Below are 22437 nucleotides of genomic sequence, written 5' to 3' on the forward strand. Positions count from 1 at the left end.
TGGGCAGTGGAGTGCCTCAGGGATCTGTATTGGGACCCTTACTTTTCAATATATTTATAAATGATCCGGAAAGAAATACGATAAGTGAGGTAATCAGATTTGCAGATGATACAAAATTGTTCAGAGTAGTTAAATCACAAGCAGATTGTGATAAATTGCAGGAAGACCTTGTGAGACTGGAAAACTGGGCATCGAAATAGCAGAAGAAATTTAATGTGGATAAATGCAAGGTGATACATATAGGGAAAAATAACCCATGCTATAGTTACACAATGTTAGGTTCCATTTTAGGTGCTACCACCCAAGAAAGAGATCTAGGCGTCATAGTGGATAACACATTGAAATCATCGGTACAGTGTGCTGCGGCAGTCAAAAAAGCAAACAGAATGTTGGGAATTATTAGAATGGGAATGGTGAATAAAACAGAAAATGTCATAATGCCTCTGTATATTGTGTACAATTCTGGTCGCCGCATCTAAAAAAAGATATAGTTGCGATGGAGAAGGTACAGAGAAGGGCGACCAAAATGAAAGAGGATGGAACAGCTCCCCTATGAGGAAAGACTAAAGAGGTTAGGACTTTTCAGCTTGGAGAAGAGACGGCTGAGGGGGGATATGATAGAGGTCTTTAAGATCATGAGAGGTCTAGAAACGGTAGATGTTATTCGGTTATTTACTCTTTCAGATAATAGAAAGACTAGGATGTACTCCATGAAGTTAATCGGAGAAAGTTCTTTTTCACTCAACGCACCATTAAACTCTGGAATTTGTTGCCAGAGGTTGTGGTTAGTGCAGTTAGTGTAGCTGGGTTTAAAAAGGATTGGATAAGTTCTTGGAGGAGAAGTCCATTACCTGCTATTAATTAAGTTGACTTAGAAAATAGCCACTGCTATTACTAGCAACAGTAACATGAAATTGACAGTTTTTGGGTACTTGCCAGGTTCTTATGGCCTGGATTGGCCACTGTTGGAAACAGGATGCTGGGCTTGATGGACCCTTGGTCTTACCCAGTATGGCATTTTCTTATGTTCTTAAGGTTCGCTCTCTCATCACTGTGATACCCCTGGGGTGCAGGCACAGGACTATATGCCACTTCCTGTTCTATAGAGTGCAGGTGACCATGAAGCTTCCTCAGGGAAGGGAAATGGAGAGGCTCTTATTATCCTACATGAAGGGACCCCATACACTATCTACTACAGCACAGAGGACGTGAGGTGCTTCCTGTACCAGGAAGTGGGGCATATCCGCAATGTATGCCCCAAGGCAAAGAAAGCCAATAAGTCTGCCACCCCCGAGCTGCCCTCCTCTGCTGCCCCCTCATCAGTAGCTGCTACTAACACCTTGGCAGCTGCAAAATCCTCCACCCCAAACTCCACCTGTACCTAGCATCCCTTCCACCCTTGCTAGGACCCGTCCAATTGACACCACTTGGGCCTACCCCCTCCACCGCCAAAACTGCAGATGCCCATCACCCCAACATAACTGCTAGTGTGGAGGAACAGCAGGCCTTGATAGGGAAGCCCTCTAAAACCAACTCAGAGGTCCCCAGGAACATCACAGCCAGAACCCCTACTGCCAAATATGGCAACCAGTTGATAACTTCCTCTAGAATGCCAAAAAAAGCTACAAAGAAAACCAACAGGACATGCCAGAGTGATGGTGAAAATGCAATCTCTCCACTCACCATCCCAAAGAGGTCTGCTCCTCATCCCAGTACTGTTGAGGCAGCTACCCCTGCAAATAATATTTCACAGGGAACATGCTTGGATGAGAATGAGACAGCCACATCAGAAGAATCCACCTCAAATAAGACTGCCCCCTATGAATATGTGGCAGTCACCCCCACAAATTCTTTTTTTTAGAATTCTCTTTTTTATTGTTTTCATTCAAAGAGTTAACAATACATATTAAATGCATCTTAGTAAATATAATCAAATGAATAAACATTTAACATAATAAACTAACATACAGGAGAAATTATTTATCCTTTTCATAAGATTATATATAAAGAAGGAAATTTGAAGTGCTTCTTCTTGAGTCAAACGGCCAAAAGGAAAAAATAAAAAAATACATATAGTAATTATGCACCATTGATCCCTTTTTATTCATTACCGGACATTATAATGCAAGAAGATCCTTCAACCCTTCAGGATCCGTAAAAGAATAGTTTTTACCATCCAGTTTTACTACACATCTACACGGATATTTCAAATTAAAATATCCACCCTTTTCCAAGACTTTCCTCCTATACTGTAAAAAAATTCTTCCTACGTATTTGCGTTATTTTTATTAAATCTGGAAATATCCATATTTTATCCCCATAAAAGGTGGTTGTCCTATTCTGAAAAAAGGATCTCATTACTAGGTCTTTATCTGTAGAGAAAGCTAATTGGACTAATAATGTCCCCTAGACTTAACTATTATCTCATCCTGAGATCTTTGCAAAAGTTCTGACAATTCTATGGAATTACTAATAACTTCTTGTTCATTTTGTTCTTTTTCTTCTTCTACTTTCTTATCCTGATCTACTTTAACCTTTTTTCCTCCTAAGTAGAATGCCTTTACAATAACAGGAAGACTTTTCTCAGACATTTTTAATATTTGCATCAGATAGTTCCTGAATAATTCAATTGGATTAATCTTTCTTATTATAGGAAAATTATTGACTCTAATGTTCAGAGATCTCACAATATTTTCTAATATTTCCAATCTTCTACTCACAACTTCTTCTGATGTAACTTGTTGGCTTTGTATCTTTTCTATTTGTAATACTCTTTTCTCTAATATATTCACTTCCTTTTTCTGTTTTTCTAATTCTGCAGTATTTGATACAGATGACGTGGATGTCTGAATTACTACTTCGGTTAACTTATTAATTGATGTGTCTAGTTTAACCATGTAATTCCATAGTGTTTCCAAGGTGATACATGCCGGCTTTGAAATATTCTCTACATCAATAACTACCTTAATATTCCCATTCTTTTCTTTATCCATTTTGTTTATTTTTGGTGTACTAAACTCTTTAGGGGAATTCTGTAAAATACTTAATTGGGCTTTCTCATGGTGTTTCTGATTCAGTTCTAATACTTCCTTTTGCTGAATGGAACTATCTTCTACTTCCGATGGGTTTAATGTTTCTTCCTGCCTTTCCCCTGTCTGTATTTGGGATATCTCACCCACTCCACCAGGGGGTGATGGTGGTACCGGTGCCCCCGGGCTTAATGGTACCTCTATGACCTGAGGAGGATCACACCGTCCTTGTATCCTACCTTCAGCGGTCAGTCCACTAGGGGGTGATTGGGATTCAAGCCATTCCAAAACAGTTTTTTGTCCTGCATCTACTATTGCCATATCACTAGAAGGCCGCAACTTGGCTTTCCTTTTAGTGTGTGGCATGTTTACGGTAAATATTCAAACCTTAAACACTCAAAGAGACAGAAAAAAAATTTTGGAAGTTGCATACAACAATCAATTTTCAAGAGAAACACTTCTTGGAGTTAGGAGGTGAACAACAATTCCAATACTTATCAAGTAATAGTAAAAGAGGGTCCCAAAATACCAGCAATTCCAGCAATCCCGGCAAAGCCCTGCTTAACCGCGCACCCCTTTAGCGCGCGCGGCTTCAGCAGCGCGCCGGCTCTGCTGCGCGCCGCAGAGTGTTAACATTTATAGAAGGTAGTCCAAGTCCCACCTCCTAGCGGAAGCAGGACGTGCCCCTTGTCGGGCAACAGCAGCAAGATATTAAACAATATTCCGTCGGGGCAAGCCACCGCTTACCCCCGGACTTCGCTGCCTTTCTCAGGTAATGCTTGCTTTCGCCTCCCTCCTCGTCTGAATCGGGCTGAGCGTTAAAATTTATAGAAGGTAGTCCAAGTCCCGCCTCCTAGCGGAAGCAGGAAGTGCCCCTCATCTGACAACAGCAGCGAGATGTTAAACAAAATTCCGTTGGGGCAAGTCACCGCTTACCCCCGGACTTCGCTGCCTTTCTCAGGTAATGCTTGCTTTCGCCTCCCTCCTCCTGCTTTCGCCTCCCTCCTCCCACCCCCACAAATTCTAACTTGAAGGGAACTGCCTCAGATGAGAAACTGGCAACCATCCCTGCAAAATCCAACTTGCAGGGGACTGATAGGAATATGGAAGCTACCTCTGCGAATTCTGTCGTGCAGGGGACTGCATCTAATAAGAATGTGGCTACCACCCCAATGCAACCACTATCAGCAGAAGACTTAGCCATCTCCCCAATTTCAGCAGGGGAGATGGGGACAGCCTTGTGAAGGTCCCTAATGGCACCTCTGGCATTCAGGCAACGGGTGTGTCAAGGGTGCCCCTTGGGGCAACAGTATGCACTGGCCATCGAGCCTTTCCTGCACCTTCTATGCAGGAGGTTCACCAGGCTGGTGCTGCAGGATCCTAAGATGGGGTGACTCTTTCGGCATATGCCAACAATGTACTCTTCATGGCCCGAGACCCAGCTGATCTAGTGAGGATGCAGGAGTGTCAGTCGGGGTACTGTGCCGTGTCCTTGGTGAAGATCAACTGGCCAAATGTTGTGGGATTTTAGAAGGACGACAGGTGGATATGCTCCCCGAAGCTTTTCGTCATCTAGCTTGCAGCGAGGAGACTTTGCAATACCTAGGAATCCACCTGTCGACTGCAGAGACCATGGCCCCTGTCAACTGGTGCGAGCAGGAAGACAAAGTGGGCATTCACCTGAGGTCATGAATGTGTCTGCTCAAGTTGCTATCCTTCAGGGGAAGGGCCTTAGTAATCAACCAGCTAGTGACAAGCATGCTCTGGCATCGGTTGATTGCCCTGAGTCTGACCCCTGAATTCTTGGCCCAGACCCAGAGGAGATTGCTAGATTTCTTCTGGGCCAGGAGGCACTGGGTCTCTGCTGGTGTTCTGAGACTGCCACTGGGAGAGGGTAGGCAGGACCTGATATGTATCCAAAACCAGGCCCAAACTTTCTGCCTCCAGACCCCGCAGAAGCTCCTTTACGCAGATCCACCTCCGCAGTTGCACATGCTGGCCTATTAGTATCTTCACCAGTTGTACAACCTACAATATGACTGGAAGCTTTTTTGTACTCATCCAAGAGGTTCTGGCAGGAACCTCTCGAGACTGTCAGTCTTGTATCAAGATCTGATTAAAGCCCAGAACTTGATCTCTGTGACCAGAGAAGCCCCAGTGGCCATGAGCGTGGAGTTTTTAGTCGAGCTTCTGCTCTTCAACCCATGCCTGGGTGCGATCATCGAGTCCCCTCTGGTTTGCCATCGGCTAATGCTGGCCGGGATCACAAAGGTCAGGGATCTCCTGGACTACCATTAACATGAGTGGGTGATGCCAGAGAACCTAGCCCATCTCATGGGTCTTTCAGCCCCTCATGTCACCCGTCATTTGCTCCAGGAGATCAGGAACACAATAACACCCAATCAGCACTCCTTCCTTGAGGGGGTTCTGCAGACCGGACATCCCCACCAGACTCAGAGCCCTGTGCATCTGGATCTGCTTATCAGTTGCACGCCCTGTGAACCCCTTTAGCCTCCCCACCCAGACAACCCATCCAGGTTGTCTGATTTCATCCTGGCACATTTCTGCACTGTCCCGAGGCGCAAGATCTACATGCTCGTGCTGCATACTATGCATCCTAGCCCTCATCTCTTGTCCAGATACCATCTGGCAGGATGTTCTTCTATCATCTGACAGAGAGAAGCCCCAGTGGGCAACTTTCTATTCCCAGTATATTCCAAGGCTCAACGGGGATCTGAGCTGGAGAATTTTGCATGGTGCCCTCAGCATGGGTGAGTTTTAGCCCATTTCACGGACTCCTCACCATCTTGTCCCTTTTGTGGAATATCAGAGTCTGTTTTTCATGCTTACTTCTTTTTATTTTCCTTAAAAACCTGCTTCTGCAGTTCTGGCTTCATTTCTCTCCCCACATGTTTATTTTTGGTTGCACTATGTCCTGGACCCCAGCTCATAGAGCAAGGGACCACCTCATCAGTCTCCTCCTGGCCCTTGCAAAAATGGCCATCTACAAGAGCAGGAGGCAACAACTGGACTGGGAGGTACCCATGGACTGCGAGCTCCTGTTCTGGGCATTGGTGCGCTCCCACCTTTGAGCAGAGCACTTTTTCACTGTGTCTACTGGCTCAGTTGATGCCTTCACCAGCCAGTGGGCACTAAATAATGAGCTCTGCTCATCCCCTATCCTCCTGGATAATGTTTTACACGTCAACATTTGATTTTTCCTGGTGCATTATATTTCATTTTTGAGTTACAGGCACATTAACTGGTTTATGATGAATTTTAGTTTAGACTGCTCTTTTTTCTTGGCTTTCCTCAAAGGGATCCAATGTTGTATGTACTGTACTGGTATCACCACTAGGTGGCATCAGACTGTAGCTAATCTAAGAGCCTGATTCATCAAGACATTTTCCCATAGACACAGAATGGGAGAAATGCCCTAGTGAATGAGGTCCTTAAATAGGCCTGATTTTACTCCACTGCATGCAGGTACTTATAGTCTTGCTTAAGAACATGCCATACTGGGTCAGACCAAGGATCCATCAAGCCCAGCATCCTGTTTCCAACAGTGGCCAATCCAGGCCATAAGAACCTGGCAAGTACCCAAAAACTAAGTCTATTCCATGTTACCATTGCTAATGGCAGTGGCTATTCTCTAAGTGAACTTAATAGCAGGTAATGGACTTCTCCTCCAAGAACTTTTCTTAGGGAATACAATTAGGGAAAGCAGAACAAGTCTCAGCATGCAATGGGGTAAAACCAGGATTGGATTGACCTGTCCTGAAAATCTGGAGCTGGTTGGCAACCCTAGTCTAACCAAGGGCTGGGAGCTAGGGTCATTTAGTGGGGACCTCATATTCTCTACACCACCAATCAAAAGAACTTTTGAAGAAAAAAGGATATGACCAATCACATTTAAAGAAACAGAGACCAATCAATATTTTTTTTGAGAAGATAGATATTAAAACATTTATTGTTTCCCACAGAACCACCATATCAAGCTGGTAGATCTACTGTGGCTCTAACTGTACTAGATGTTGATCCATGTTGCCACTCCTAATGGAGGGAGTAATCATATTCTACGCAGTGCATTTAAAGAGTCACAAAATGATATTCCTCAAGATGATGGCTAATTATTGCAGCCTTCAAACACTGATTGGATATGCAGCTACGGTGCTGAATCATCCATTGTCGAAACATCCTTCCTGTTTTTCAGATATAAACAAATAAGCAAGGGCATTGCACAAAATGTACTAAATATTTAGAATGACAAAAGCAGTCAAAATTCAGCTATTCTGATCCAAAGCTCTATATTCGATGCCTTTATTTTCAAAAAATCTTTTGTTAAAGTATTGTGATTTTAAGGACATTTTTTTAAGTTAGTTCCTTGCCTAGTTGAGGTTTTTCAAGTTTTAAAAGCTAGGACATTACCATTACAGCAATCCACATGGGGAAGCTATACACCAACTAAAGATACTTCTATTCTGCCTACAATGCTGTTATAATCCTACTAGAAGAGACCCAGTGGGGTTCTCTACATGAGAAAGGGGACAGAGCTGTAAGAAGAGGAAAGGAGGTGAGAGAAGAAGAGGATACAGGCTGGGAGAGAGGATACAGGCAATGAGGAGAAGAGCAGGGGTGAGTGGGTTAGGTGAAGCAAACGTAAGAGGAAGAGAGAGGTAAAGAGGCCTGGGAAAGGAGCTGTGATAGGGGAGGTAAAGCAAGAGAAGGACTGTGAGAAGAGAGGGGAACATGTTGGAGGGAAGAGGCATGAAGGCCTGAGAAAGGGATAGAAGTGACAGGTGAGAGTGAGACTAGGAGAAGGTGACAGCTGTGGAGAGACAGCCAACAGAAAGAAAGAAGGGAAAACGTGGAGTTAAGATAAGAGAAATGATGAGAGGAAGACCAGAAAAGAAATACAGAGTAAGAGAGGAAGCTAAAAGACTGCCAGAAGCAAGCAGGGATAGGATAAATTCCAGCTACAGACACAAAGGCTGTAAAATTGTTTAGTGTAAGTTTGGTGAAGATTTCTTTGCTAGTAGGGCAGGATCTAGGGTGGGGGGAAGGTGATATCTGTCCATTTTTTCTAACCCTGGAGTCACCAGGAGAATTAAAATATTTTACTGGAAGGAAGGGGAAGGGGGAGAACATTGTGGTGACAAGCGATGCCACAGGCTGAAAATCTCTCTTAGAAATGTCTTCCCCTTGGCAGCTGCAATATTAACGGGGGCTGCCGTCAGGGCTAGAATTGAGGGGAACACCGTCTCCATCCCCCTGTTATATCCCACAGGAGACAGCAGCTGTGTCTGGGGCTCCCACACTGAGGATGGACAGCACCATGCAGCTGTGACCCCGGAGCAGTTAGGGAGATGCTGACCGCTGAGCTACCAGGGCTCGGGGCATGCGGGTGGCAGAATTGTCTTGTGACTGGCTCTGGCCTAGAATCTGTGAGTGCCTGGAGAAGGGCTGCAGGGAATGGGGAGGCAGGACCAGTGGCAGAAAAAAAAAAAGATGTACCTGGGCTCAAGGAAAGCAGATTTACAAAGTTATCCCAGCCTCTAGAGGAGGGGGATCCACAAACTGAGAGGTGAGCAGAGCCTGTCGATAAAGGGAAGCCTAATGTGCTGAGAAGGGGTGAGGGGTGGGGAGCAGTGCAGGGAGGGGTGAACCAAGCCTGCAGAGGAAGGGAGCTGGCTAAGGAGGGATGAGGAACCTGTTGGGGAGTGGAAGAATGGGAAGAGAAGAGAGGGTAGCAGAGCAAGCTAAGGGGATACAGGGGGTGGAGCAGGCCCCACATATAAAATTCAAAGTATGCCCTGCAGGAGAGGGAGACTTAAAACAAGCAGAGGGAGGAAGGAGAGGAAGGGGGAAAGAGGATAAGATGGGGAGAGGAGGAAGAAAAGATTATGAGGTGAGAGAAAACGGGGTTTGAGAGAGAGTGGTAGGGACAGCAAGAATGGGGGGAGAAACTGGATGAGCTGCAGGGGATGGGGAAGGGGAGGAGGGGAGGGGAGGGGGAGGAGACTGGTGTGGCTGAGCTGGGATTGGGGAGAAGAATGACTGAGAGCACTATGAGTCTTCCCTAGCTTTTGTTTTGGTGACATGAGCCCTCCCTTGTCCACATTATCTGCCTCTCTCTGAACATTTAATACAGGCTGGTCAGTCACACTCACCACCCGCTGTGCTTTGTTTTTCCTTTTTACTGGAGGGGCTGTAATTTGTATTGGGTTCAACATTCCAACTATTTTCAAAAGTTGACTTCTATGCACACGAGAACTGTTTTGTACACACAGCATAAAAAAATTAGGGGACACAGAGGAGCTAAAAAAAAGTCTGAATGTCAATTTATTTAACCATGGTAGGAGGGTGAATGTCATAGTGTGCACTTTTGACAACTCATGCAATACACAGAAGTACAGATTGTTTTTAAAGAAGCACGTGGACATGGGCAATTCAGAACTGAGTTGAAATGTCATAAGAACATGCCATACTGGGTCAGACCAAGGGTCCATCAAGCCCAGCATCCTGTTTCCAACAGTGGCCAATCCAGGCCATAAGAACCTGGCAAGTACCCAAAGACTAAGTCTATTCCATGGTACCATTGCTAGTAATAGCAGTGGCTATTTTCTAAATCAACTCAATTAATAGCAGGTAATGCCCCTATGCTGTTGCATAACATTGTAAAACCGTGGGGGAGGGGAGGCATTTTGCTTTTGCTGATGTTTGAGAAAGCCCAGGTGAAGCACAACTTAACCAAACAAGGCGTTCCAGCCATTTTTTCACTCTTGGCCATTGCTTTGCTTCTGCTAATTAGTGATATTGTTATCTTTATCTCTGTTTCTGACCTGGGTGCTTGAACGCATCTGGCCCTCCCCTGTTGCATTGAGCAAGAAAGTGGAACTCTGCCAGCCTCCCTATATCAAGATGTGTCAAGTTTAAAGTTCCTCCCATGAACTCTGCTGATCCTGACTGCCCTAGTGAGCTACAAAAGATCCTTGCTGCTTCAGGTCCCAGCATTGCACTCAACAAGTTCCACAGCTGGCAAAATGGTCCTCGGAGATTCTGTATTCCAACTCCTCATCTTCTCCGTATCCTTCCTCGTCTTTTTCTCAGCATGGAGGAGCATCAAGAAGTGGAAGAAGATGCCTCCGGGTCCTACCCCTCTGCCTTTCATAGGCAACATCCTGCAGGTGAAGCCCAATGACATGCTGAAGTCCTTCAGAAAGGTAAGACACAAGGGTAGGGATGAGCCACTCCTGGGTTTACCCCCTACCTACATCTATAGCCTCGTAGTTTCAGTTTCTGTAAGAAAAGCAGGGACTACAAGTCTATAGATATGATGGACTGGAGCAGAGTAAAGTAAAAAGATATCATATTAAGCATATTACAAATTGCCTTTTTTTGTTAACTGTTTCAACAAAAAAGGCCTTCAAGGAAAAAACAGCCATTCTATTCTAAAGTATTCATATCCACTGTTTTCGTAAAAGGCCTCCATATCGCCCCAACTTCAGAAGGCATTCTCCATTTTTCCATCATGTATTCCTCCCAGACACAAATTAAGCAATCGATAATAGGTGGGGGCACCAAATGGAAAGACAGAAGAAATTTGATGAGGACAAGTGCAAAGTAATGCACTTAGGGAAAAATAATCTTTTGTGGGGCTATTTAATAAGTTGCTTTCAGAACAGGCGTTAATGCATCTAGAAGGTAAAGTTTGTCTATTTGCAGATGATACTAAGATCCGCAGCAAGGTGGACACATCGGGAGTAGAGAGAATGAAAAATGATTTAAGAAAGCTAGAAGAGTGGTCGAAGATTTGCCAACTGGGATTCAATGCCAAGAAGTGCAGAGTCGTGTATCTGGGAGCAGCAATCCAAATGAGCTGTATGTGATGGGGGGGTGAACAGCTAATGTGCACGGACTAGGAGAGGGGCCTTGTTGTGATAGTGTCTGGTGATCTAAAGGCAACAAAGCAATGTGACAAGGCAATAGCGCAAGCCGGAAGAATGCTGGGCTGCATAGAGAGAGGAATAACCAGTAAGAAAAAAGAGTTGATAATGTTCTTGTACTGATCCTTCGTGAGGCCTCACCTGGAGCACTGCGTTCAATATTCCAGGAGATAGGATGTAGGTGGTCCAGAGAAAGGCAAACAAAATGGCATGGGGTCTGTATTGGAAGACCTATGAGGAGTAGCTGAAGTATCTGAATATGTATACTCTGGAAGAGAGGAGGAGCAGGGGAGATATGATACAGACATTCAGATACCTGACAGGTTTTAATAATGCATGAACTTCAAACCTTTTGCATTGGAAAGGAAACTGTAGAACTAGGGGTCATGAAATGAAACTCCGGGGGAGATGACTCAGGACCAACATCAGGAAATCATTCTTCTCGGAGAGGGTGGTGGATGCCGGGAATGCCCATCCGGAAGCGGTGGTGAAAATGAAAATAGCATACAAATTTTAAAAGGCACAGGATAAAGACTGTGGATCCCTAAGGACTGGGTTGGAAATGAAAAGGTTGCATGGGGTAACCTGCAAGGAGTAGCAGTTACGACCCTTAACAGAAGGCACAGAGATTACCGCCCTTAACCAGTACAGCCTTGCTGTACTGGTTAAGGGCGGTATTAGGGAAGTTGTATTTGCTTGTAAAGCAAATACAACTTCGCTCTGTGCTTCAACGGTAGGGGAGAAAGGGGAATTGGATTCAGACAACAGCCAACACTGAACCTCGACTTTTACAGTTTGGGCTACTGATATGCGGACATTAGGGATAAAGATCAGGATTCAGATGACAGATAATGCTGGGTCCCGCCTATTACAGTCCAGGGTACTGATATGCAGATATTAGGAGTAAAACACAGGACCACTTCTACGGCCAAGTCGAAAAGCAAAGCATGTTCAAGCAGCATTGTCTGAACTATCATGAAGGCTTCTTACCCTGTATAAACATTACCAACAATAAGTTTGTAATGGGTTTGACAGTTGTTTGGTTTCGATTGTAATTATTGCTGCCTTTAACATAAGGCTTGGGGGCAACCTGCACAGAGGGGCAGTTACTATCATCAACAGAAACATGGGGTAATCTGCAGGGAGCAGCAGTTACTACAATGAGAAGCTTGCTGAGCAGACTGGATGGACCATTGGTCTTTTTTTGCCATTGTTATTATGTTACTATCTAAATGTTATTTTAGCATGCATAAGGTATGACAATATATTAACTAAGGGAATGCGAGACACTCAAGCGTGTGTAGTAATGTCTCACCACCTACTCAAAACTGAACTGTATCTCTGGAATGGCACTTAAGTTGTTTGCATCTGCATTTAATCTATTTAGTGATATTTCACACACATCTGTTATTCCTATAGTAATAGCTAATGGGGCGATCTGCATATTTTGCATCTCATTATCTTATCTGCACAGTGTTTAACATTAATATTGCTTTTTTAAGTCCAGGTGTTTTTTTGTTATACAAAATGTAGGAAATACAGAGAAATAAACACAAAACCAGAAAATAACTCCAAAATAATATCCCTGGAACAAGAGGGAGCATGAAATAATTTAAATAAAATAAACTCACCCTCAAGCCTCTGATCCAGTATAAGGCTCCACAAGTTTCCAAATTTCAAGACATTTACTTATTCTACTTTGCTTTCCATCCGCCAGGTTTCATGCTTGTGAATTATATATAGAGTGTGTTACCAAAGGTTAATGCATATGGGGGAATTTTCACAAGGCTTATGCATGTAAATCGGCTTTGGAAAATGATCCGGGGGAAAGTTGTATGGAGAGGAGAGGAGTACATGTACAGAGGCTCTTACAACTCAATTACATGTGTGCTTTCCTACATACTTGCATTAGATGCTCCAGGGGTTGGAGTTGGAGGGGGAAAAGCATTTATGTGCATACGTTGGATTTTCAAACAAATGCATGTAAATGTACACTCAGAAAGATACACTTGCTCAGGAATTTGGGAGCAGGTGCATCTTTATCCATGTATGTGGAAAACATGTACCTGTGTAACCCAGGAATTTTCAAAGCAGACTTATGTACGTCTGCTTTGAAAATTCGGGCTAAAATCTTCAGATACAAATACGTGGGCTGTTATTCAAGATCTATTTTACTGCAAAGGAAAACAATATAACGAGTAGTTTCTGATTATTGGGTAATAGGTTACAAAATACAGCACACATAAAAATAATAATTTGATATGCAGTATTATAATAAATATTTAAAATATCAGAAATCACCTTCTGCACCAATAGAGTAAATCTGGCTGGCCCAGTAGCTGTGCTGTGCACTGCCATGTGGAAGGTCCTCTGTTGATCCCCCAGTTGGGTCTTCTGCTCTCTACGTCTACTGGAGCTGGGGATGCTGTGGAGGTCATTGTTTAAGTGCAACACTTAATGGCTAGTTTCAGGGTCCATGGTTGCAGGGTTCCAGACTGGGAGGGAACTGGGATTAGGGCTTAACATGTCGCCACGCAAATGTTGTAAAAGTTTCCCCCCTTACGCATGCAAGTCAGCATTCACGTGCACGTGTGCGTGCCGATATAAAATCAGACATGCATCTGCGCGCAGCTAGCTGATGATTTTATAACATGCGCTCATTGGGAACCATGCACGGGTCTTAAAATTTCCCTTTAAGTGTATTATAAGGAAAGGGAATAATGGCATCTAGTGGCCAGACCAGAAGGGTCTGCCTCACCCCACACCTAGATTTGCAGCCATGCTCCTGAGGATCCAGACTGGTCCTCAGGCAATCAAGAGCTGATGGCTGAGCTAATAGGATCTGAAGAAAATGTGTTTCTGTGCCTGTAAGGTGAAGCAGTGAATTCTTGTTAACTGTGCAGCCTGACTTGGACTGAAATAGCACCAATGGGGCAGGAGCAACTGGGTATTGCTTCTGTCCCCGGGGGGTGGAAAATCCATCTTAAGGGGAATCCCGAGTTGGAGTGCTCCTCCTTATATTGACCCAAAGAAGGGGCTCCTAGTGGTCCCTTAAAGAAATATACCCAAACCTTTCACTAACCTTTAGTCATAATAACACATCATCATAACCTACTAATAATTGGTTAAGTGACCTTCCTTGGAATTTCTCCAAAAATAGAACTCTGATTACCAGAACCTGATTTAGGATCCTGTCATATAAAATTTAAGAAATTATTATTTTTTAGTTAATAGACAAACTATAGAATTTGTTGCCGAAAAATATGGTTAAGGCCTGTAATATAGATGTTTAAGAAGGGTTTGGAGAAGTTTTTGGATGGCAGGTTTATTAATAATTATTAAGCAGGTAGACCTGGGATTCTCCACCTCTTACTTCTGGGAGTGAGCAACAGGGATCCTGATTGGCCACTGTCAGACACAGACTGATGACACAATGGACCATTAGTCTGACAGAGCATGGCACTTCCTGTTCTGTGGGGAGGCCCAGGAGTTCTTCCACTCCTTTGGGCTTCCAGCTCAATCAGAACTGGGGTTTGTTTATTTGCAACTAATTGTGCTTTTTCCCCTGTTTTATATCCCCCTCCTAACTCAACTAGTCCACTCATTGAAGTGACAGGCCTCGGCTGAGTGCCATGTATCAAGGCTCCTTCTGGAACTCTACAAGCATAGGCCCTAACTCCTGCCACTAAGTGTCACCGTTGTGCCACAACTTGGACTCCCTCACACTAGGGGTAATAGAGCCTGCATCTGAAAATCCCCAGCCCTGGACAGCCTGAGGAACAGAAAATCTGGGCATGCAGTAGAGGCAAGACTTGACCGGGGTGTCAAACCTAAATCCTCCACCTAGCAGTGTGCCACTGCCACTTAGCCATCAAGCCAGCATCCTGCATCAAACTTATCTTCATGCCTGATTTCCAAAAGCATTTATACACTTAAAACTGGGTTTTACATGTGTAAATGCACTTTATCTGTGTAAGTGGGCTTTTTAATAGTGCTACAATATATGCCATCGAATTATCAATGGGTTTTACCTGGATTAAGTACGCTTAACCTGGGTAAATGGCATTTGAAAATTGCTACAATAGTATGTTACATTTACATGTATAGAGCCTTTACAAATTCACCTGGTACGTTCTGTGTGTGTTTTACAGTTGCATAAGAAGTATGGGCCAGTATTCTTGATATATTTAGGAACCCTGCCAGTTTTGATACTAAATGGTTATGATGCTGTGAAGGAGGCACTCATCGACAATGCAGATGTGTTTGGTGCACGAGGGAGATCTCCAGGAATTAAAGTGTTCTTCGGTGATTATGGTGAGGAAGCACTAATATTTCTCTTGATCAGATGTGAAATGCTACTGCATTTCCTCTCTGGCAGCCAACTTGTAATGATAATAGCAATGTTTATTGCCGTATGCTGCCTGGCTTATGATGTGAATGATGGATGGTGAGGTTACAACAAGTTCCTTCTGGATTGGGGGCCCAAGAGAAAGGAAGGAGACCTCCTAATCAATACTGGACAAAGAATAAGTTCATCAGTTTCTCACAGAGTTGTTTAATGTTTGAATATTCAGGAGCCAACACGTAGCATTGAATTGCCTGGGTCTTGTCAATCTTGTCTTTATCCTTTTCAGGGATAGTTTCAAGCAATGGGGAGCGCTGGAAGCAGCTTCGACGATTTGCGCTCATGACCATGAGGAATTTCGGGATGGGGAAGAGGAGCATTGAGGAGCGGATCCAGGAGGAAGCCCAGTTCCTGGTGGAGGAACTGAAAAAAACAAAAGGTTGGTGTGTGTGCAAGTTGTGTGTGTATCTGTGTATGTTTATCTGGTCCATAGGGTCATTCATAAATACAGCATATTTATTTATTTAAAATCATTTATAAATCGCTTTTCAGATCACAGTTAATCTTCCAATCTTGTAATCTTCTTCAATCTTCCAGTACTGACTTCTGTGGGAAAAATATGCCAGAGCCTGCCCTGGTAGGGGCCGATTTCATTATCTGGTATAAGCATTGAGCCCCATGCAGCTCAGTAGGTGGTCCTTTTCTGTAACAATGTGAAGATTTACAGTAGACAGCAGGGATCAGAGACATCTCTGTGTCATACAGGACAGACTGGTCCAGTCCTGGCTTTACCCCATTACTTGTATGGACATGCATTTTCAGTTTCTCTAAGAAAGGCAGGAACTGGGCTGTGGATAACGTAGGATTTGATCCCCCCCGACCTCTGCACCCTGGAAGGCTGAGATGCTGCAAAGAGAATGTTCACAGTTATGTGGCAGGAGGTCATCTCAGCTATTGCTCAACAGTGACACCAAGTGTTCAGACTTAGGGTCCACATGTATCCAGTTTCTGCAGGGAACGACAAATAGTGGCACCTGGCTAAGGACTTTCCTTGCATTAGTTAGGCTGTATTGGGAGAAGATATAAAATTAGAGGAAAATCCCCAGAGTAATTCTAAATTTCATTTTCATTTTATTTACTTAGACGGTAGCTTTTAATCCAGCACATGGGAACACTTTGGCACGTGAGTGTCAGCTCTCACTCAGATACACAGCCATTTAAGAACATAAGATGTTATCATACTAGGTCATACTGAAGGTCCATCAAGCCAAGCATCCTGTTTCCAATAGTGGCCAATCCAGGTTACAAATTCCGGGCAAGTACCCAAACACCAATTACATCTCATGCCACTAATGCCAGCAATAGCAGTGGCTATTCCCTAACTCAAATTAATAGCAGTTTATGGATTCTGCTCCACGAAATTATCAAACCTTTTTTAAACCCAGCTACACTAATTGCCCTAACCATATCTTCTGGCTACGAATTCCAGAGCTTAATTGTGCATTGCATGAAAAAGAATTTTCTCTGATTTGTTTTAAATGTGCTGCTTGCTAACTTCATGTCATGAAGAGTAAATAACCAATTCACATTAACCTGTTCTAGTCCTCTCATGATTTTAAAGACCTCTATCATATCTTGTTTTTGCAGACTGCATTTGATAATGTAATGCATTTTAATCAGTAAAAAAAAGAAATTAGGCCCACACTTTTTTCAATTTAAAAAAGTAAGGGGTGAATTTTCAAAGAGTTACGCATGTAAAAATTAGCATAAATATGTGTAAGTAGCATTTACTGGCTCACATGCTACTTTATAAACACCAAATATACGTGCATAAAAATGGGGCAGTCTAAGGCCCACGTTTGTGCACGTAAGTTGCTATTTTGAAAAACTCTTACACGTCCAGATTTACCGACTTACTGACCTAATCTTACACCTGCTAATTATGCTGCGTAAGTGATAGTAAATGTGTTATTCTGTACTATGGACTGGGTGGGTGATCTGGCTGAACTGTGGGGAACTGAGGCTGAAGAACCAGGAGGGTCTCGATGGCCTGGAGAAGAACTGGGCAAACTGGTGGAGTAAATGTTATACCTGGTAATTTCAATTCGCTGCCTAGCCTGATAAGTCTGAAAAGTGCCACTTAGCTGGATAAGTCAGAAAAAACCCCCGCTCTTTTATGGCTATCTGACAGTCGGATCAGCAGCATTTAAGACTTATCTGTCTAAGTAGCATTTTTCCCAGGCTTATCAGGCTATCTTATTTAACCAGATGTATTAACTGGCTGCTTAGATGTACAAGTAGTGCTTTTTCAGACTTATCTGGCTGTGCGATTACTTAGCTGGATAAATGAGGAGTTATCTGGGTAACTGCCGCTACTCATCTGGATAATTTGGAACTTGTCTGGCATGCATCTTTACATGCACACACATGTTTACGTGCATATTATATAACCTGTACATATCATATATGCAAAGACGGTAACTTTTAAACAGGCGCATGGGTGTACATGTGCGCGTTTTTGCCAGCACGCGCCCAGGGACACGGCTATACGCACAAATGCTGCTTCTACCGTATAAGTGGGGGGATTTTAGTAGAGACGCACGCTGTCACAATTGCCAGTTTTACCAGTTTGTTCCCAGCTCGCCAAGAAGGCATAGGAATTCCAAAACCCCTATTTTAATAGCCCTCCTTCCTCCCTGTTAGCCCTGACCCTTACAACTCTGCTGATCTGTGTAATTTTTTTAGTTTTATTACTTGCACGCCATCCATAGCAGAAGTAAAGTTACACAGCAAGAGACCCCGGCACGCGTGTTCACGTAAGTGTTTTTCGCTCTGGTTTCAGTGTGAAATCCAGGAACGCCCATGCTCCGCCCAGACCACGCCCATGCCCTGCTCCTTTTATGGGAAAATCTTTTGGACGCAGCAGGAAATACACGCGTACACAGGAGCCTTCTAAAATCTGTTCAGCGTACACCAGCCTGACACATTCGTGTATCTCCTGGTTTTGGTGCATGACGGGCTTTTAAAACTCACCTTCTAGTTCTAGTGTGTAAATTTCCCCAAGACAGCTATCCAAACACATTAGCAGATGGTAATGCATGCAGGTACTTTTCCTGGGGCAATTTTCAAAGTGAAAGTATGCACACACTTTTGCTTTGAAAATGAGTGTAAAGTATGCAGGTGAAAGTTAGCCGCAGACTTTACTCCTGTTTGAAAATTACCCCCATAAAGAGCATTTCCCATGCATACGGCATTGTAGCTCTGATTGAGCTGGAAGCTGGAAACTGCTGGGCCAAAAAGAAAAGAAAGAAAGATAGGAGACGGTCAGAATGGTGGGCATAAAACCAGGACTGGCTCAGCCCGCTTATTGATATGCAAGCTGTTGGCAACTCTGGCTGAGAGTGAGGTCAATTGGAAGCTGGGCCAACCAGCAGATGCCCCCTCATACAGGATCTCCCCTCCTTCAAGAAGCTTCCTGTGATGGCCCTCATTCTTCATGGTGTTAGAATTGAAGACCCCACAATGGCCCTTCCTGTGATAAGTATTTTTCTGAGGAATGCTGATGCCCTTCTCTCTCCCTGCTTCAGGCTCACCCTTCGACCCCACCTTCTACTTCAGCCGGTCCATCTCCAACATTATCTGCTCTATCATTTTCGGGGATCGTTTTGACTACCAGGATGAGAAATTCCTTGCATTACTGAAACTGCTAAATCAGTTCTCAAAGCTGTTCGATTCTCCCTTTTCTCAGGTAAAGAGCTGAGCTTTATAAAGAGGTGGTAATGTTGTAATTATTTTATTTATTTATTTATTTTTAATTTTTATATACCGAAGTTCTTGTAGGGACTACAAATCACTCCGGTTTACATAAAACAATGAACTGCCCAACAGAGAGCGGAGCTTTACATAGAACAGTAGAACATATGGAACAATATAACTAGATGACAATTTAACATAGTGATAAATAAATATTATAGTTTAACTGGTAGTACTAGATGACAATTTAACTAGATGACAATTTAACATAGTGATAAAATAAATTATAGTTTAACTGGTAATACATAAAAATTATATTATTTAATATAAGCAGTATAACTATTTAATGTAGAATAATGTAGAAATAATTAGAATGTTTTAATTGGGCACGGGGAGATCTTTGCGGTCAATTCTGAGGAGGATGGTTCCCTTGTCAACTACAAATGGAACATAAACATTTAATAATTTTTTGTTTTCGTCTTTTGTAACACTTCAGTTTGGAATATATTTAGAAACTGTAGGATTTTCCTTATCACTAGAGGGCTTACAATCTAAGGGGCTCATTCAGTTTACCATGTTAGGCCATTTGCCGTGCGATAAACACTGTTTACCGTACATTAAATGGCGAATTAGGGGAATAATGTTAGGTATTTCAAATACCTCGCGTTATTCTGGCCTCTCCCCATTCATATTTAAATGAAAACCCTAAATGATGCAAATCAAATAACACAGCTTAACAGAAAAATCACAAGTGGCATCATTTGATGTGATGCTAGCTTCAACTCTTGAGTTAGCTCTGGAGCTGTAGCTAACTTCCCCCGGAAGCTCCAGGATTCTCATGCATGTCCTGATGCTCCTGGGGCCTAGGCTTAAAGGGGCTGATTGGCCCGGAATCAGGTCCCTCCAAACAGTTTAAAACACTCTGGGGGTCTGCATAGACCTCCCTGTACCACCTATCCTCCCCTTGGTGGTGGCCTTGGAGGTGACCATAACAGAATAAATAATTTTTAATCATTTAAAAAATGTGGCACAGACCCTGCCTTCAACCCCTCCCCATTAGGGCAAAAATCTGGCCCTCCTAAGCTGGAACTCCCATCCTTTGGACCCCTCTCTTACTCACTATTATGTCCCTGTGGTCCTGAGCTCCCTAGGCTCTGGGCCTGCCAATGGCCATTTTTCAAACTGGTGCCAGCTGCACCATCACATGATAGGGGCAACGGACCACCACTAGGCCTAGAGCTTAGGGGGGTACTTCTGCTCCCCAGTAGATGACCAAGGACAAAATAATGAGTAAAGGAGGGTCCTGGAGCATGGGGTCCTGGTCTCGGGAGATCAGATTTTTGCACTGATGGGTAGAGGTTGGGATTTGGGGGTGGCAGAACCCTGGGGTTTTAAAACCTTTTTTCATGGGCAGGGGGTGTACTTGGGGCTGATCAGACCCTTTAAGTCATGGAGGTTCCACAGTCCCAGGAAAAAACACCATGGGATTCACAAAGTGGCAGAGCAATTTACTGCTGCTTTGTGACTCCTACTTAGTGAATGAGTTCCTAAGTTTACACCTGCCCAATGGTTGACCGTGTTTTTTAAATACTATCATGAGTTTGTAGTTACTGCAGAGGTGGCACTTGACACTGTGAGGGGTTAGAGTCTGACAGGAAGCTTGACTGAATGGTTAAAGCAGGAATCTATAAACCAAAAAGAGTTCCAAAGTCTTGGAAATCCAGAGCAGTCTCTGCTCCTGACGCCTTGTGTGTGTGATCTTGGGGTAAGTCGCCCTTATCCCCTGAGCCTCAGTTCTAATCCCCAGCTCTGCCACTGACTATCTGTGTGTGATATTGGGGCAGGTCACTTCATCAACTTGTGCCTCAGCTTACCCAACTGTAATTGGGTAGCCGTAGCAATAAAATCATTCTCTCTCCATATTTTTTGGTAAGACTTCACACAGAATAAATGTCAATATTTGCAGTCCATTCCAGAAGTAATCATCTTCCTATTTCTGAAATATTAGATTCTAATGTTAGGAAATGTAAAGAGAAGGGCCACTCCTCCCAAAAGTTAATTATATTATTCCTAGTTCACTAATTTATCTGTTATATGTAAGGGCTCCGCCCAAAAGTTTTCGTTTTATTGTAAACCGATGCGATGTGCGAACGAACATCGGTATAGAAGAGATGTTAAATAAATAAATAAATAAATAAATAAGTTAATAAAGGGGACATGAGGGTTTGTCTATATGGGGGGCCATTTAAGTTAGAAGAAAAATTGTTTTAGAGGAGATAAACTGAACCAGTTTGTGGCTTCTGCTTGCTGGGTTGGGCAAGGCTGGGGGTGCTGCAGTGATAGTGTTCATAGTCATTTTGAGGAGGGAGTCTCGGTCATTGCGTAATGGCAAGACCTAGAAGCCAGATTCATTGTCAGTGCTATTGAGTCCACAGTCTGTGGCCAAAGTGTCACTGCAACGATTGTGCTGAGTTAGGAGGGGGATATAGAAATAGGGGAACCTGTCCCTGCCAACCCGGGCAGTTGGAAATGAAAGTTTTTGACAGCATATCTCCAGTAGAGGTAGGTTCTCTTTTAGGGGGTTGGAGGGCCTTGCATCTCTTGTGGCTCCTTTGGGCTTCCAGCAGATAAGAACATGAGTACTGCCATACTGGGTCAGACCAATGGTTCATCGAACCCAGCTTCCTGTCTCCGATGGTGGCTAATCCACATCACATGGAAGAATCAAAACAGGTCTCAACTGAGCTGTGACCTAATAAGCTCCTTTCAAAAACCGGCTACCTTCAACCCTGAGTATGGGCATTGCTGAGCGATCGCTAAGACTCCTTCTCCTGTACCTCTGTCATTTGCTTACTATGGTAATTTTAGGGAATGCCCTATTCTTTTTTTCATAGCTGTTAAGGTAAATAGATCACCTCTGACATCCCTGTAGGGTCTCTTGTTATGTCTGCACATTGTAATTAATATTCCTTTTTTGGCCTGGCAGTTTCCTCCTGCTTCTTTGGACTTCCAACTCAATGAGAACCAGTCGGGCCGGCCTGAAGGTCAGCAGCAAGTGTATGACTTGCCATACAGAGGGACCTGGGTTTGAATCCTGGGGCAGGATTACTGCTGTTCCATCGGGCCAGGGGAGACCACTTGTGATGGAGTTGAAGCCCAAAGGAGTAGGAGGAAACATCCAAGATGAGGAGCCTACAGGGATCTCACAAGTGATCTCCAGAAGGAGCACCTCTTTGGTACAATGAAAATATGAACACTAGCAGTAAATCTGAGAAATTGAGACCATATCCAATATACTCTGACTTGGTAGGTGCAACACTAACTCATTTGGAGAATCTACCACATGATCTAGTTATCAAAGTAA

At 43.6% G+C, this 22437-nt stretch overlaps 1 protein-coding gene across 2 annotated transcripts in view; it reads left to right on the plus strand.

Moving 5' to 3' along the window:
- The first annotated feature begins 9979 nt into the window (after nt 1-9979).
- LOC115100865 (cytochrome P450 2G1-like) overlaps nt 9980-22437 on the plus strand; it is a 106570-nt gene continuing 94112 nt past the window's right edge. The window contains exons 1-4 of one of the 2 annotated variants that reach the window (XM_029619874.1): nt 10002-10252; nt 15127-15289; nt 15610-15759; nt 18908-19068. In XM_029619874.1, the coding sequence (XP_029475734.1) occupies nt 10073-10252; nt 15127-15289; nt 15610-15759; nt 18908-19068 (654 nt within the window). In that variant the 5' untranslated portion in view covers nt 10002-10072. Of the gene's footprint in view, nt 10253-15126; nt 15290-15609; nt 15760-18907; nt 19069-22437 lie in introns of both variants that reach the window. The other variant, XM_029619873.1, reaches the window with a different exon arrangement.

The sequence above is a fragment of the Rhinatrema bivittatum genome, chromosome 11 (genome assembly GCF_901001135.1).
Source record: "Rhinatrema bivittatum chromosome 11, aRhiBiv1.1, whole genome shotgun sequence".
NCBI lineage: Eukaryota > Metazoa > Chordata > Amphibia > Gymnophiona > Rhinatrematidae > Rhinatrema > Rhinatrema bivittatum.